Here is a 14,331-nt window from a genome sequence, read left to right as displayed (position 1 = left end):
TTTCGTCGATTTTAATAGTTATTATTTATTTTTAAGTAAAGAAACCAAGGATTTCTCAAAAGTTTCCCTGGCACCATAGAGAATAAGTCTCTCGATGAGACAATGAGAAGCAGTTACAGTGTTACGGGTGGGAGGAAAACTGCAGAATTTTCTTGATAAAGCATTCAGAATTTAAAACCAAATTCACTGTTGACCTGAGCAGGATTCGAACCCTGACCACACAGGCGAAAGGAGAGGAAAGAATCACATTACCAGCCTGACCCAACAATAAAGGGTTTCTCCCAGAGATCCCTGGGTTCCATTCGTTTATACCACTGTTGCTTTGTTTGTTCTCTTCCCTTGACAGGTCACTACGTCTTCCTGGAGACCAGCGGTTTCCTCGTCGGTCAGGAGGCATGGCTAGTCAGCGAGCACCTTGATGCCACACAGGGAGATTGTTTCATGCTGTGGTATCACATGTATGGACAGGGTACGCACATTTTGGTTCTGCCACTTGAGACTGTTTTGAGAAGCAAAACGTTTTAAATGTTTCTAGTCTCTTCCTGTTTCCTTTTCCCTGCCTTCTCCTGTATAACTTTCTAACACTTCCTTTTTAATTGATTTTCAACAAACTTTGACTTTCCATGTATATCTGTATTACATACGTAGCTATTAACGCATGTTAAGAAGTTGCTAATTAGGTGACAGCTTCAGATGTTCAAAAAGATGTGAGAATCCAAAGCAAAGTTTTAAAATTTGAAAATGGTCATTTACAGGTGTCAAGCAGCTCGACGTGTACCAGCAGGACCCAGACACGCAGAACAAGATCTTGCTGCAGTCCGTGATTGGTAACCAGGGAGATGCTTGGTACGAACTAGCCATCAACGTGACAAGCCCCCTGCAGCCCTATCAGATGGTAATTGTTGGGGTTGTTGGCTTCAACTACACCAGTGATATCGCCGTAGATGACATCTCTGTTCAGCCCGGCTTCTGTGGAGGTAAGAATCAAAGTCACACGTACATTTGCTTTTGTGAAACGTTACTGAAAATTAGCAAAGACCTATTTGTAATTGGCCCTACTGTAATTTTTGATTCTCAGTAGAGCTGGAATGTTTTAAGTTTTAATAATGCTTCCATACAATTTTTTAACAGGTTATTTCCACCTGGAATGGGCCTTTGATATTCAAATTTTTAACATCTGCATGAGAATGGTAATAGTTTACTTGAAGGCATCCATTCAATGTTTTCATGTGTTTTTCTAGCAGAAGAAGGCCGTATTCCAAATTCGGCACATAACGATTGTTGGAATTTCTGCATGATACATTCACTGTATTTGCCTGAAATGGACCAAAAGTGTGATTCGGGAATTTGCATAAGAATAGAAAGATTTGTTGATAATGTCAAAAGTTTCTATTTGCCTCTGTTATTTTCAATTTTAGTTCCCTCTCCCTACGACTGCAACTTTGAGCAAGGCCTGTGCTCTTACACCCAATCCCAAGACGACGATTTTGATTGGACGAGATCTCAGGGCTCCACCTCCTCCGTGGACACGGGGCCGTCTTCCGATCACACCACAGACACTGCCCAGGGCTGGTACCTATACATCGAGACCTCCTCTCCCCGGGTTCAGAGCGACCGGGCGCGCCTAGAGAGCAACCTCATTGCCAGGAACCGCCCAGTCTGCGTGGAGTTCTGGTATCACATGTACGGTGCCGACATAGACACACTAAACGTGTTTGTGCGTCCAAATGGGACCAGCCTAGGCCAACCCCTTTGGTCAAAATCTGGGACATTGGATGACCAGTGGTACTTAGGCCAGTTTCCCGTGTCAAACTCCGGACCTTATCAGGTACATGGATTCTCAGGCTATTTTTTTTAATTACTGGAGTGGCTAAAAAAAAATGTGACCCAGCCAAGTCACTAGTTGCCAGACCCGCATTAAAGTCTTTAAGTGAACCTTGCACAGTGAAAATCAGTAGGATCTCCTTGACGTTTTCACCTGTGCAATGTCCTTTTTTTTTCAGGATGCATACTTCAAGACACAAACCTGAGTTTGCCCTTTTCACAGCGCAAAGAGGAACAAACTAAAAATAAAGAGATTCCGCTGTCAGATCTTTTTCCACTATGGTCGTTCATTGTCATTTTGGCAAGAAGTAAATGAGAACCCAACTCACAACACACCCAACATCATGTCGGAACATGATTTCTTTTAGCAAATTTCGTGGTTCCCTTTGAAGTTTGGTTCTTCAAATTAGTAATTTTGCTCCTCTGATTGACTTGTTGAACAACAATTAGTAGACGGTTAATTAAAGTTTTGCTAAGAAATTGAATTTGCTGCTCCAAACATTTCGGTAATAGACCACAGCCTTTATGTAATATGGTCATAGTGATCTGTCCAAATCCAAGTTATGGAATGCTGTGCAATATTTCTTGTTCCACTCATAAAGTTTATGTGGCAATATTCCCTAGATTATATATGAGGGTATAGTTGGAGGGAGTTACCAGGCTGACATAGCTATTGATGACCTGGCTCTGTATGATGGTGAATGCAAAGGTAAATATTTTGAGGATTGCAATGAATAAAGTTAGAACATTTGTAATTCTTGTCGTGAGATGAAACATTAAACTTGTTTGAGTAGGTCCTGGAATTTCACCCTATTTAATAGTAGATGCCTTTTGTGTGAAACGATTTTACAGGTTCTGTGGAAAAAAATGTTTTTAAGAGCTGTCCTAAAAAGACTTTTTCTGTTTTGACAGGCAACCTCCTTTTTTGCTGCTTGAAATGGTATTTGTGGAGCTTTTGGGGGATTGTGTGCTTTTATGCATAAAAAAAAGAGTTTCCATTTTCACGAGAAACTTTGATGTCATTCCAAGGAGAATATTTTAATATTGCATTGATTTGTGCTCAACAAATTGACTGTAATATTTTTTTTACAGTTTTAAGTTTCCTTGCCTTCAGCAATTCGTTGTTGCTTTGTGGCAAGAATCCAGTCTATGGGCAACTGGCTGAATGAAAAGGATGGCAATTTACATGCATACCTTAGGACAAGTATGATGTTGCAGAAAAAGTGTGTCTACTGGACTTTTCAAGATACGTGTATATTCTGTTTTCGTTTTAACCAATCAGGGGCGGCTGTCTGCACCTTCCAGGAGGACAGCGTATGCGGCTACCAGCAAGACACAACCGATGACTTTGATTGGACGCAGCTCAGCGGGCCCACTCCAAGCCAAAACACGGGACCAACCTCTGACGCCACCTACGGCACGGCTTACGGTAAATACCTCCATTGGAAGACCTCAATCTTCATCTTTTAATTTTCATAATCTTCAAATATTATCAGCCCATCATAGCCAGTATGTGCAGAGGGTATTGAACATACATGAATTAAACAGACTACAATGGAATTTAGTCGGCCATTTTTCCAATGATGCACTGTTAAAGTTGCCTCTCCATTGAAACCTTGTAACACACCACATTGTTAGTCCTCTGTCTGTCTTACAGGAAAAATAATGTCTACATTTTGTGTTTCAGCTCCGAGCTCAAGTTTTTACTTAGCACCTCACATGTTCATATAAAAATAGCTATTGTGTTCTGCATGCTACCGGCATGCAAAGAAGTGTGGACAAACTTTATTATCCTCAATGGACGTCAGTGCTAGGCAACAAATTACATGCACCCTATCAGTTGCGCAACAACCTATGATGCCGTGGTTTGCCTCACCTCGGAAGACAAGCACTATTTCCAATTTTGCCAGGAACAGTTTCCATACTGAGCACAATTCCCTGACGGCTAGCTCACACTTCAGGCAGACACAAACAAAAAACGTGTTTGACGTCACAAAATGTTTGCAGTGACGTTTGCTCCATCTGAAATGTGTTCAACTTTCGTTGATTTGGAGCACATTCATTGTTTATATTCACTTCTGTGCTAAGTGTAAACACCGAAATGAACAAAGGACTGTTCCCTTTTTATGTCTTTGTTCTCCATTTAAGCAAAAGATGCACACCATTGCACTGTAAACAACCATTCTGAAAATCCACAGGTCGATACATGTATGCCGAAGCCACTGGTCAATCGGCCGGAGACGTGGCTCGTCTCCTCAGTCCCGTCTTCACCCCTGGTGCTGGCGTGACCGACGTCTGCTGGAAGTTCTCCTATCACATGTTTGGCTCGGACATGGGAACGCTGGCATTCTGGGTAAGCCAGATAATTTTTTCCCAGCCCTAGCTGAATTCCACATGTGAACCAAACAGACCTTTAGTCGCAGGGATACCAGTTTTTAATCGTGTTCTTAGAATCTTATTCACTGTTAAAATGGGATGGTGCCTGACTATTTTGGCTTCCATGTCTCATTTGGGCTCATTGCGTCACTGACATTTTTCTAAAAATGTGACTTAAAACGTTAGACGTGATTAATCGCAAATTTACCTGGAAATCATTTTTGGGCTTTAAGGGTCATTAATTTGTGCTTAACTCTCATTTATTATTTTGGTTGTTTAATTATCAAGTTATCAAAATGAAAAATAAACTTTTAACCTCACTTTCAATTTAACATGGCCGACTTGTGCATATGGCCATTTTACCCAGCCTAAGGCAGCATAACTTCACCCTTGTCGTGTGTAGGCCTTTCTCTTCTTTTCAGAAAGACTCCACAAACGGAGGACTTAAGTTTTCTGTTAAAGGGGATTCAAAGCACGTGAGGATCTTCATTGCTTAGGAACAGTATAAAGGATGGAGACAAGAATGCATGCTTTCAGTTCTGGACAAGAAAAAAAATGCATTCGATATTTATACCCTGAAAAATCAATATGTGCTGAGGTCGCTGAAGAGAAATTAAGGCACGGCCAACAAGTTGTTCAGCTCTTACATTTAAGTGTTCCACACTGGGGCAGGGCATGGGCATTCATAGGGAAATTGAATCGTTAAAAAATAAGACAGCTCAAATCCCTGCAAGAGCATGGGCAGAAGATAAGCTGTATGCTCAGGACTTCCAATAACGGAGGATTAACAGCATGTTACCATTACACTCATTACAATCTATTCCATGCATACCTTAGCGTGCCATTGCTTCAAATTGTGGATTTTGATGTCTGTCACAGCCCAACGGTGACTCAAACCCAAGCTGGTCGGTCTCGGGCGACAATGGCAACCAGTGGGTCACGGCCCAGGTCAATATTCAAAGGTCGTCGCCCTATCGAGTGGTCTTCCAGGCCACCAGGGGAAATGGAGAGCTCTCGGATGTTGCCATCGACGATGTGAATTATGTTCCTTCTGCCTGCCAGGTTGGAGGTATGTGCAGACTTCCTACAAAAAAAAGGTGTCCATCTACAAATTTCTTGGAAACCCTTCAAGAAGGCTCCAGATCAAAAGTGTGTTGTGCTCTTTGCTTTGTATGTGGTAGTGAAATTGTGCCAAAATCAAAATTTGTCATTAAACTGGAAGAAACGTACCCGGTTTCCTTCATGACAATGTTTTTTTCAGATATACCTGTGAGAATATATGCTCACTGCCCAGGCATGGGCATTTTCTCTTGTTGTATTCTGACCAACCCCTACTGATGCAAAAAAAGCACTCTACCCCTAATTTTCCTCGGTTGACCTCAACTCCTCATAGGTAGCTGCAACTTTGAGGATGATATCTGTACCTGGCGGCATTCACTTGACGGAGTTTTCCAATGGCTGAGATCACGAGGCATCACACCCAGTACTTTGACAGGACCGTCAGTCGACCACACCACCTCATCTGGTCTTGGTAAGATATAAGACTTAAAGAGCAAATTTATGTCAAACTACAATTTCTCGATCAATAGATTACAAGATTCAAAATCAGACCAGATTTCCAAGTCCGATAAGAAGCGTGAAAGCTACTGGGGGATGTAAGGCTCAGTTCTTACCACAGCGCCTTTTCATGCAGTGCATTTTTCACCTTTTCAGATATCAATTTGTACTCGTACAAAGGAGGGGGTTATTGTTGTAAAGTTTCTTGCCTGAGGACACAAAATTTCCATTCATGTCAATGAACTTGAATCAGGTGATACTGTCATTCAGCTTTTCCATATTTCCGATAACACTAGACATTGCCAGACTCAACAGATGTTTTCCTCAATTTCGAACTAATTCAGAGCTCTTTGTTTAATTTGACTTAGGATATTACATCTACACGGAAGCAAGTTCTCCGCGTGTTGTGGGTGATAACGCCATCTTAGAAAGTCAGGTTTATAGCCCAACAGATCCTAGCTCCGGGACATGCTTCACATTCTGGTATAACATGTTTGGCTTGAACATTGGTGACCTCGTCATGTATCAGGTATGAAGACTAAGTGGGAATACATGTGTTTGGACAACACAGCTTACTATAGTTTGGCAGCAAATGACCTAATTGTTTACGTACCAACTCTCATTCCAATTTAGATCCCTCTAGGAAGGGTCAGCATTGTTTCTTTCATACCTGTCAGTGTTATATGGGGCATTGTTTTTATTTAATTGGTTTGATTTATTTGATTTCACAACTCATGGCCTAAGGGCCAAAGTGTATGTGAATTTACAATATTAAAAGGTTAAAACATTAATAAACAACTAGAGACCACATATATATTTAAAATCAAAAACGAGTAAAGACTTACATGTACGCTTACACTTATTATAAAATTCTGTAAGATTATAGATATAATGCTTGCAGAATTAAAAACTAAAATTGCAGATTAAAAATTAAAATTAAATCCAACAGTGAAGACATTACAATTTTGCAGTGTTGATTTGCCACTGAATATGAGACCACCTTTGTTTATTAGAAGTGTAGCTTAGTCAAAACCCACAGAAGCAATGTCACTGAGTATTTTCCTTCAGAACGTAACATTTTTATCTCATCACTAAAGGTATTGTTGAGCTTGGTGCAGCAATACTGGCCAACAATTTGGGTTTCTTCTCCGGTCAAAAGTGTGCAGAAATCATGAGAATGAGGACTAATCACACCTATTCTCTTAAACTTAAATGTCAGGTTAAAGATCTTGGAGGGTCCCGCACTGCAACAGTACTTTGGACACTAATTGGTCAACAGAGCACCAGCGAACTAGATTGGAGGTATGGGCAGTTCCCAGTTACCAGTGATGAAGACTACCAGGTAATTGCTGCCCCTTGATTTGCAGTCTGATAAACAAAGATCAGTTTGTATTTTGTTCTATTTTTTAGCTTATGTAAAGCGATCCATGGATCAAAAATGTAAGATTTCAAGGATTCAACTTTTTCTTTACTTTTGTTATTTTCTTGACAGATTTTGATTGAAGGAATCATTGGTGCCGACTATACTGGAGACATTGCAGTTGATGACATCCTGATAAATAATGGTACTTGCACAAGTAAGTATTACCAAACTAGTTCAGATTGGTCCTGTTTCAACCAACTTGGTCTGGTGTAAACTAGTTTCATGGAGATAAATTTGAGTTATACTCTCGACTCAAACTGCTCAGAGGGAGTTAAAGTTGAGGATATCATTGCTGAGGACACAAGAACAAGGGAGTAAAAAGAAACAGGTGCAAATTGGCTTTAATCCAGTGTCTACTGGTTCCAGCCAGATTGTCCCAGAGCAGTGGTTCAGTTTAAACCAGTCCCGGCTTTTTGAGCTTAAAGTGGTTTTGGCCAGATTGTCGAGTTCATACCAAGTAGAATCAGTTCAAGCCTATGTTTCACAGAAGATTTTACATATGATGATTTTTAATTTTACTAGGGGTACTTGGAATACGGACCAACACAATTCTTTTCAATCCAGCCAGTTTTAATAGTTAAGTTATATTGGCACCAGCCAGATTAATCCATTTTACAACTTTTAAGCATTTCTAGGCTAAGACTTCAGAACAGTATTCTGGTTAATATTGTAATTTCAGAGTGCTGTCAGATGTGTAAGGATCATTTCTTTTCCCATCCGTTCTGGTTCAGTCCAGCTTATTGGTTGTTTCGAATAACCAACTTTCTATTGTCATAGCAGATTTTAATCCGTTTGATGCCATAATGATATTATTCTTGTAAATTTTTCTCCAGTGATGTACTTATTGCCGTTCTATGCAGAAGTGAAAGCTGGTAAAATTACCCAGTTACTTCTCATGATTCATATTGGAAACGGACTTGCTAGATTTAACTGGGTTTTGAATTATGTAGAAAAAAATTGAAGCAGAAAATTTATTGAATCTTTAAAGCTCAACCGTCCTATGCTGCGCCAAGCACCGCATTCGAGTGTGACTTTGACAGGGGCAAGTGCGGTTGGATGCAGTCTACAGCGGATGACTTTGACTGGGCGAGGTCAGTTGGCCCCACCCCTTCCTTAGACACGGGGCCTCCATATGATCACACCACCAGACAAGGTATGGTATAATGATGGTCCAACGCTTAGCTTCCAAAGAGGGTAACTATTAAGGCATAACTCCTGTCCATAGGCCACTCCTTGCAGCTACATCACTGCACCCTGCCCGACTACTCCCCGCTTTCAAGGCTTAAGCAAGATTTTTAGAGCAAAATGCCATCTTTGAAGCATGGCAGTAATATATTATGACATAATGTGGTATCGATGCCAATCTAATAAGTGAGGCTTTCGTAGATGATGCATTGAAGTGAGCATTTTGCCTCGATAAGTACAAATTAAAGGGAAAAAAATTGGGCAGTTAAATTAAGAACCCTTTCAGAATTGCTCTTTTCCAATAGGAAAAAGACTGAAAAAACACTTTAAAAAGTACCCTCTATGTCGCGATCCAAGGACATTGTTAGTGCTTATGCTTTTCCTTACCAATTACACTATGGAAGGTACATCGTAAATCGACAGATTCCCGTTTTTTTATTGTGTCTTTGATCTCTGCTGAAGCTGTAAGATGTAATTCATGTGCCTATAATATATTACTGCCATGGTTTGATCGTGGCATTTTAAGCCTTAACTGCAGTATGTGGTCAGCCTGGTAATCATTGACATCATGAACTTTTGGCAGTTAATTGCAAAGAAGCAGAGAGGTAGCACAACAGAAGTACCAAAAAGCACTTGAAAAGTATTTGAGGATTTTTCTTAAATGTTTGGTCTTGGAGCTAATGAGTGTATACAACACCTTGAAATTTTAAACACACTTAAAAAACATCCGTTGTAAGTACTTGCAGGAGGTTACGAAAAATTCTGGCATGGTCTTGTTCTATGATCATTTATAGTTATTGGCCTCACTTATGTCAGCCTGATTGCATTCTGTACGTCAGTGGGAAGAGTTGTCTTTCTTGGCTGACCTGTCTTGGATAATATGTGTCTTGTATGAGAGTGGTATTATGTTTGTCCGTTCATCAAAGACTGGAGTCAAAATGATTTTAAGACATTACTTGAAAACCCACGAAGCTTGGCACCAATAAAATTATATCACGACAACATCAGTGAAACTTTTTCAGAGTTCATGCACTTTGGCACTGATTGGTCCAATTATCACACCATCTGGCAATAAACTTACATGTAGCATTCAGATCAACATTCACCCTGATCCTACGCTCTCTGTCACACCCTTCTTCCCAGGGTTCTACATGTACACGGAAGCATCCTCCCAGCTACAGGGAGAAAGGGCATTGCTCGTCTCCCCCACACAGACAGGCTCCGCCTCTGATATGTGCTTCTCCTTCTGGTATCACATGTTTGGCGGCACCATGGGAACATTAAATGTCTACTTGAGGTCAGTGATTGTTTTAAGAAGAAGTTACAATGTTATTTTCATATGATACCCCAAGGGAGGAACATAACACAGATCTTCCCTGCAATCTTAGCCTGTTATTTTGTGCACCCATTTATCTCGCTCCAGCCAGGGGTATAAATGGGTCTGGGTGAAGGTTGTGGTGTTAGTCAGCCGTTTGTGCCTGAAATGGCAGCATAGAGCTGTATACTTCTCAGAGAGCGGAGATGGTTTCAGGAATACACACGGGGGTCATTCTATAAATTCAGGGTCCAAAAGTGTGACATTTTTCTGTTCCTGTTACACCTAAATGTGTGTAGTTTGGCATAGAGATGTCCCTGAAAGTGATTTCAAACTTTTTGTAGTTGTTGGGCATGTAATTTGCATTAATTCATCACTCTTGGAAGTTAGAGAATGTGTTATGAAGTTACAAAGTCAAATGTGACAGGGTCACTGTAAAAAAATCGGACCCCTAATTTATAGAATGTCCCATGGGCTTGAAGAGCAGGGTTAATAATGATGATGTGCCTTGAGCACCAGCAATGATGGACATGTGCTCTTTATAAATGTCCATGGAATAAACCATACTGAAGTTATTTACGTGTACATGTACGTGTTCTAGCAGTCGAGGAAGAAACCACATCTTGCTTCATCTAGTTTATGTGGCTCAAATCACATACCTTATAAGCTAGTTTGTATGCTTCCGTGGCAATAGTACATGTACATGAATATCATCCCATCTCTGAATGCCTTTGATCAAACGAGTTTTGACAACATGCCAAAATGTACCGGAATTTCAAGAAGTGTGTCACCAGTCGCATCTGCAGAAATGACCTTGTATCATTTACTTGACAGCAAGCCAGAAAGAATAACCTCTCAAGGAGTTCACTATCCAGTGTTGAAGTCGAGACCATCACAAGACGGGACAAAAGACCATGCACAAGGAACATGTTTAACAATGACAAAGAAATGCTTTTGTTGCAGTTCATTTGAAAAGCCTGTGACTTGAATTCAGACTTGAGGTCTTGGTGCTGGTCTTGTGTGGTCTTGTGAAGATCTTTAAGGGTGTAGTTGTCAAAAAGTAAAGCATTTTTCCCACTCTACTTTGTCTTTGACCATGAAATCATTATTCTGTGATTTCTACTTGACAGAGTTGGAGGATCAAGCGACATCCTTGTATGGTCTAAGTCTGAAGGCTTGGGAAATAACTGGTATGATCAAGCACACACAATCCAGTCAACTCAAGACTACCAGGTAAACAGTTTTCCTGCATCACGTTTCATTAATAGGCCACTTTATCCATATCTTCCCTTGCTTTTTCTCAGGTATAAATGGACACGGTCAATGGACCTTATTGCTGAGCAAGCCATTTTGATCTTGTTCCTTGTATCTGCGTTGTACATTGTTATTTCAACTGTTAAATGGGATAGTATCAGACTCTTTCAGGGTTTTTGTGGGTTTCAGGAATGGGAATTCTCATATAGAAATATTTTAACCCACAATACTCTTGTATCACCAGCTGTGGTTCAGTGTCTTTCTCTCTCTTTTTAACTTTGCATAAAACACAAGTGCATTTAACACAAATTTCTCTTTCTTCATCAAAGTAGACAGGTAAATAATTTTTCAAGAAATTTCATTCATTTCTTCGCGGATGCCCTCGGATTTAAAACTGAAGATGCAACTTTAACTCAAGACTTAGATTCATAGAATGTTTTTGTGGGAATATAAGAATTTCTCAGGTTTTTGTGTCCCAACTGGGTCAAAACTTAAAATTTGAAACATGAAAGGAAGAGACACCCAAGTGAACATTTCTGTGTTTAATTGTTTATATGACACCGGCCTTCTATAGAGCATTCTTTTTCCCCTTGACTTTGCTCAGTGAAAAATACGATGTGTTCAGCATTGTTATTAAACTTGGTCAAATACATGTTGTTTTTATGTGCCCTTTCGAAGCCTAGAAAATATTAAGATCACAGATACTGTTGTTCTATCGCACCTCTTTTTTCCAGAGACTCTTTCAATTTGGTCTTTCAGAATCTGCTGAAAACACAGAGCTGTGGACAGCGCCCATGCTCTTTGAGATCGGGGTAATTGCATATCAGACACTCTGCAGAGGGAATGCGACAGGCAATGTTTTATTTCTTGTTTCTTCACACTGTATCATTTCATAGGTGGTATTTGAGGGTATCATTGGATCTAGCTTTGAGAGTGACATTGCCATTGACGATGTGAATGTCACCACTGGCTCTTGCCCGCCACCAAGTAAGTGCGAACTCAACACCTGTCATCTTTTCTTTTATGATTTAACTCTATCCCAAGATAGAGTCCAAAAACACTAATGAAATATTTTACAAACTTACGGTATTCTGTCAATCCAACACACATTTACTTCCTTTCTTGCAAAGGTGTGTCACAAATTGATTGCTTTTGACAGTCGTAACAATGAAGATGTAAAATTGTTTTTAATACAGAAGTGCACATATTGATTACTGTCTTGCTTTTGATATATTCATGTCATATCTGTGAAAGTACACAGTAAAATATATGAAACAAAATTTCCATATTAATATCAGCTTGCTTACTCAAAATATCAACATCAAAAATATTATTTGCTGTAGTTCTTGGCTAATTGCCACCATCACGAGCTGCCTTGTGGGCCTTCCTATGAATTTGGGTGCACTTTTTGTGTCCCTGTTGATACAAATACGAATTGTTGCAAGTCAATTTCAATGATATATCCCTTCCCAAATTTCTGAGGTCAGATGTACCAGGGAAAGAAAAAATGTCATGTCAGAGCCCAGACTTATAGAATTAACCTTGTTTATTTGCCCTGTGTAGTTGGTTTATCTTTAGTGTGAAATGAAAATTAAATTTTGCATTGTTTGTTGTGATCTCTGTCACATTCCTCTGAAACCCAAGAATTCTGCTCGGCTCCAATCCAAATTAAGTACATGTATGAATTTGGCCTTAAACTTGTAAAATCCATCCTTACATCAGGTTGTACAGCCAAATCGGGGAAAACCTGGAAAATGACTTCCCTTTTTTCCGGTCAGGGAAAAGTCAGGGCACTTGAAACAAGTCCCTCAAATCAGGGAAAAATCAGGAATTTTGTCCCCATGAAATGCTGGGAACCCTGTACATGTACCGTAGGAAATCTTGAGTTTGCATTATTAAACATGTACAATGCTGCTGGAAAATTGTCTTAACTCTTAAATTGTTACTCATTAAAGTTACTACCTCATACAAAATCCTATTGTCACACCTCTTCAAATACTTGCTGTCGTGTGTTCATTATGAATCTTTTAATTTGTGGTTTACCTGCAGGATATTGCACCTTCGAGTACAATTTATGCGGTTGGACCCAAGATACACGCAGTGATGTACTAGACTGGTCCCGGGGCACTGGCAGTAGCATAACACCTGGTAATGCCCCGGGTTCAGACCACTCCACAGGAGCTCCAGCAGGTGAAACAAAGGAAAAATGCTCTATCACTGTCCATCATCTTGTATTTGTCATCTATGAGCCGCCCTCGGTCAGAGTCAACTGCCATCCACTGTCTCTCGCCAGCTGTCACCCGTCATCTGCCACGTATCATATGTCAGCAGTCAAATGTCATCTGCTATCTGTCATCCTCTATGAATCCTCAATGATGTGTCCATCCTGGAATGTATTTCCCCCTGTCATCTGCCATCTCCCATCCACCATGGATCATCAATGATTTGTCCATCCTGGAATTTACTTCCCCTTGTCATCTGTCGTCTTCCATCTGCCATCCACCATGGATTATCAATGATGTGTCCATCCTGGAATGTAAATTTCCCATTGTGCAGATAGCCTTCAAATGCTGTTATAAGTTCTCTAGACTTTTCTTAATATATAAGCCAGTATATCCACAACAACCATCTTGAACATAATTGATTTCCGCTATTTTTTTTTTAAACAATTTGAAAGTTCAGCACCTCATCGGTTTTCATTTGCTGTTTCATTATTTTCAATTTTTTAACTAGCTCACAATAACCTTGATTGCCCTCTTTTTTATAGAAATAATTCTAGGGAAGTTTTGCGCAATTTGAAGTTTTCATATCATCAATTGCCTTAGCCGATATTATCCACAAACTAATTCATTTCAACCTTTTGGTTTAATTGTTGTAAGGGTTTTTCATGTACGTTGACCCTGGGCAGTCCCACGCCGCCTCTGACGATGCCATTTTCTTCAGTCCTGCCTTTAATGCGACCCTTGCTGGCGACTGCGTCAAGTTCTGGTACTACCTCAGTGGTCCCAACGATGTGGCTCTCAATCTTGGGTTAGTCAACAGCAGTCATGTATGGAGCAAGACGGGGGACCAGGGAAATTTCTGGCGGTACGGGTATGCCACTTTCAGCTCCAGCGCTCAAATACAGGTTGGTTTTGAAAACCTGGCTCCCTCTGAAACCAGGGTTTCATTGTTTATCCTTGCAGCAGGGAAGGTGGCATTATCTAATCTCACACATATACAATTGCAACAATGTCCAGTACTCCACTCCTGAGGACGACCAGATCACATTGGTGGAAACATTGAGTTCACACTCACGGTTCTTATCAGAACTGTACCTCTATATCTCTCAAAAGAGATTGATCAACGTGTTCTCCACTGTGCAAAGCTTTATCTATTTATCTGCTAATAACGTCAC

General features: G+C 40.3%; 1 protein-coding gene across 1 annotated transcript in view; it reads left to right on the top strand.

The window, feature by feature from the left end:
- Positions 1-14,331, top strand: part of LOC110983119 (MAM and LDL-receptor class A domain-containing protein 1-like) — a 94,599-nt gene that overhangs the window by 32,330 nt on the left and 47,938 nt on the right. The window contains exons 36-52 of the mRNA XM_087131449.1: positions 347-469; positions 756-977; positions 1,419-1,828; positions 2,449-2,533; positions 3,107-3,253; positions 4,023-4,177; positions 5,080-5,269; positions 5,594-5,731; positions 6,126-6,286; positions 6,977-7,099; positions 7,250-7,334; positions 8,169-8,333; positions 9,509-9,662; positions 10,811-10,913; positions 11,831-11,921; positions 12,984-13,346; positions 13,814-14,061. Of these exons, the coding sequence (XP_086987575.1) occupies positions 347-469; positions 756-977; positions 1,419-1,828; positions 2,449-2,533; positions 3,107-3,253; positions 4,023-4,177; positions 5,080-5,269; positions 5,594-5,731; positions 6,126-6,286; positions 6,977-7,099; positions 7,250-7,334; positions 8,169-8,333; positions 9,509-9,662; positions 10,811-10,913; positions 11,831-11,921; positions 12,984-13,346; positions 13,814-14,061 (2,963 nt within the window). The remainder of the gene's footprint in view (positions 1-346; positions 470-755; positions 978-1,418; positions 1,829-2,448; positions 2,534-3,106; positions 3,254-4,022; positions 4,178-5,079; positions 5,270-5,593; positions 5,732-6,125; positions 6,287-6,976; positions 7,100-7,249; positions 7,335-8,168; positions 8,334-9,508; positions 9,663-10,810; positions 10,914-11,830; positions 11,922-12,983; positions 13,347-13,813; positions 14,062-14,331) is intronic.

The sequence above is a fragment of the Acanthaster planci genome, linkage group LG21, assembly GCF_054643075.1.
Source record: "Acanthaster planci isolate LZ-2023a linkage group LG21, COTS_SCS, whole genome shotgun sequence".
In the NCBI taxonomy this organism is placed as follows: domain Eukaryota; kingdom Metazoa; phylum Echinodermata; class Asteroidea; order Valvatida; family Acanthasteridae; genus Acanthaster; species Acanthaster planci.
This window is presented reverse-complemented; position numbering and strand designations above follow the sequence as displayed.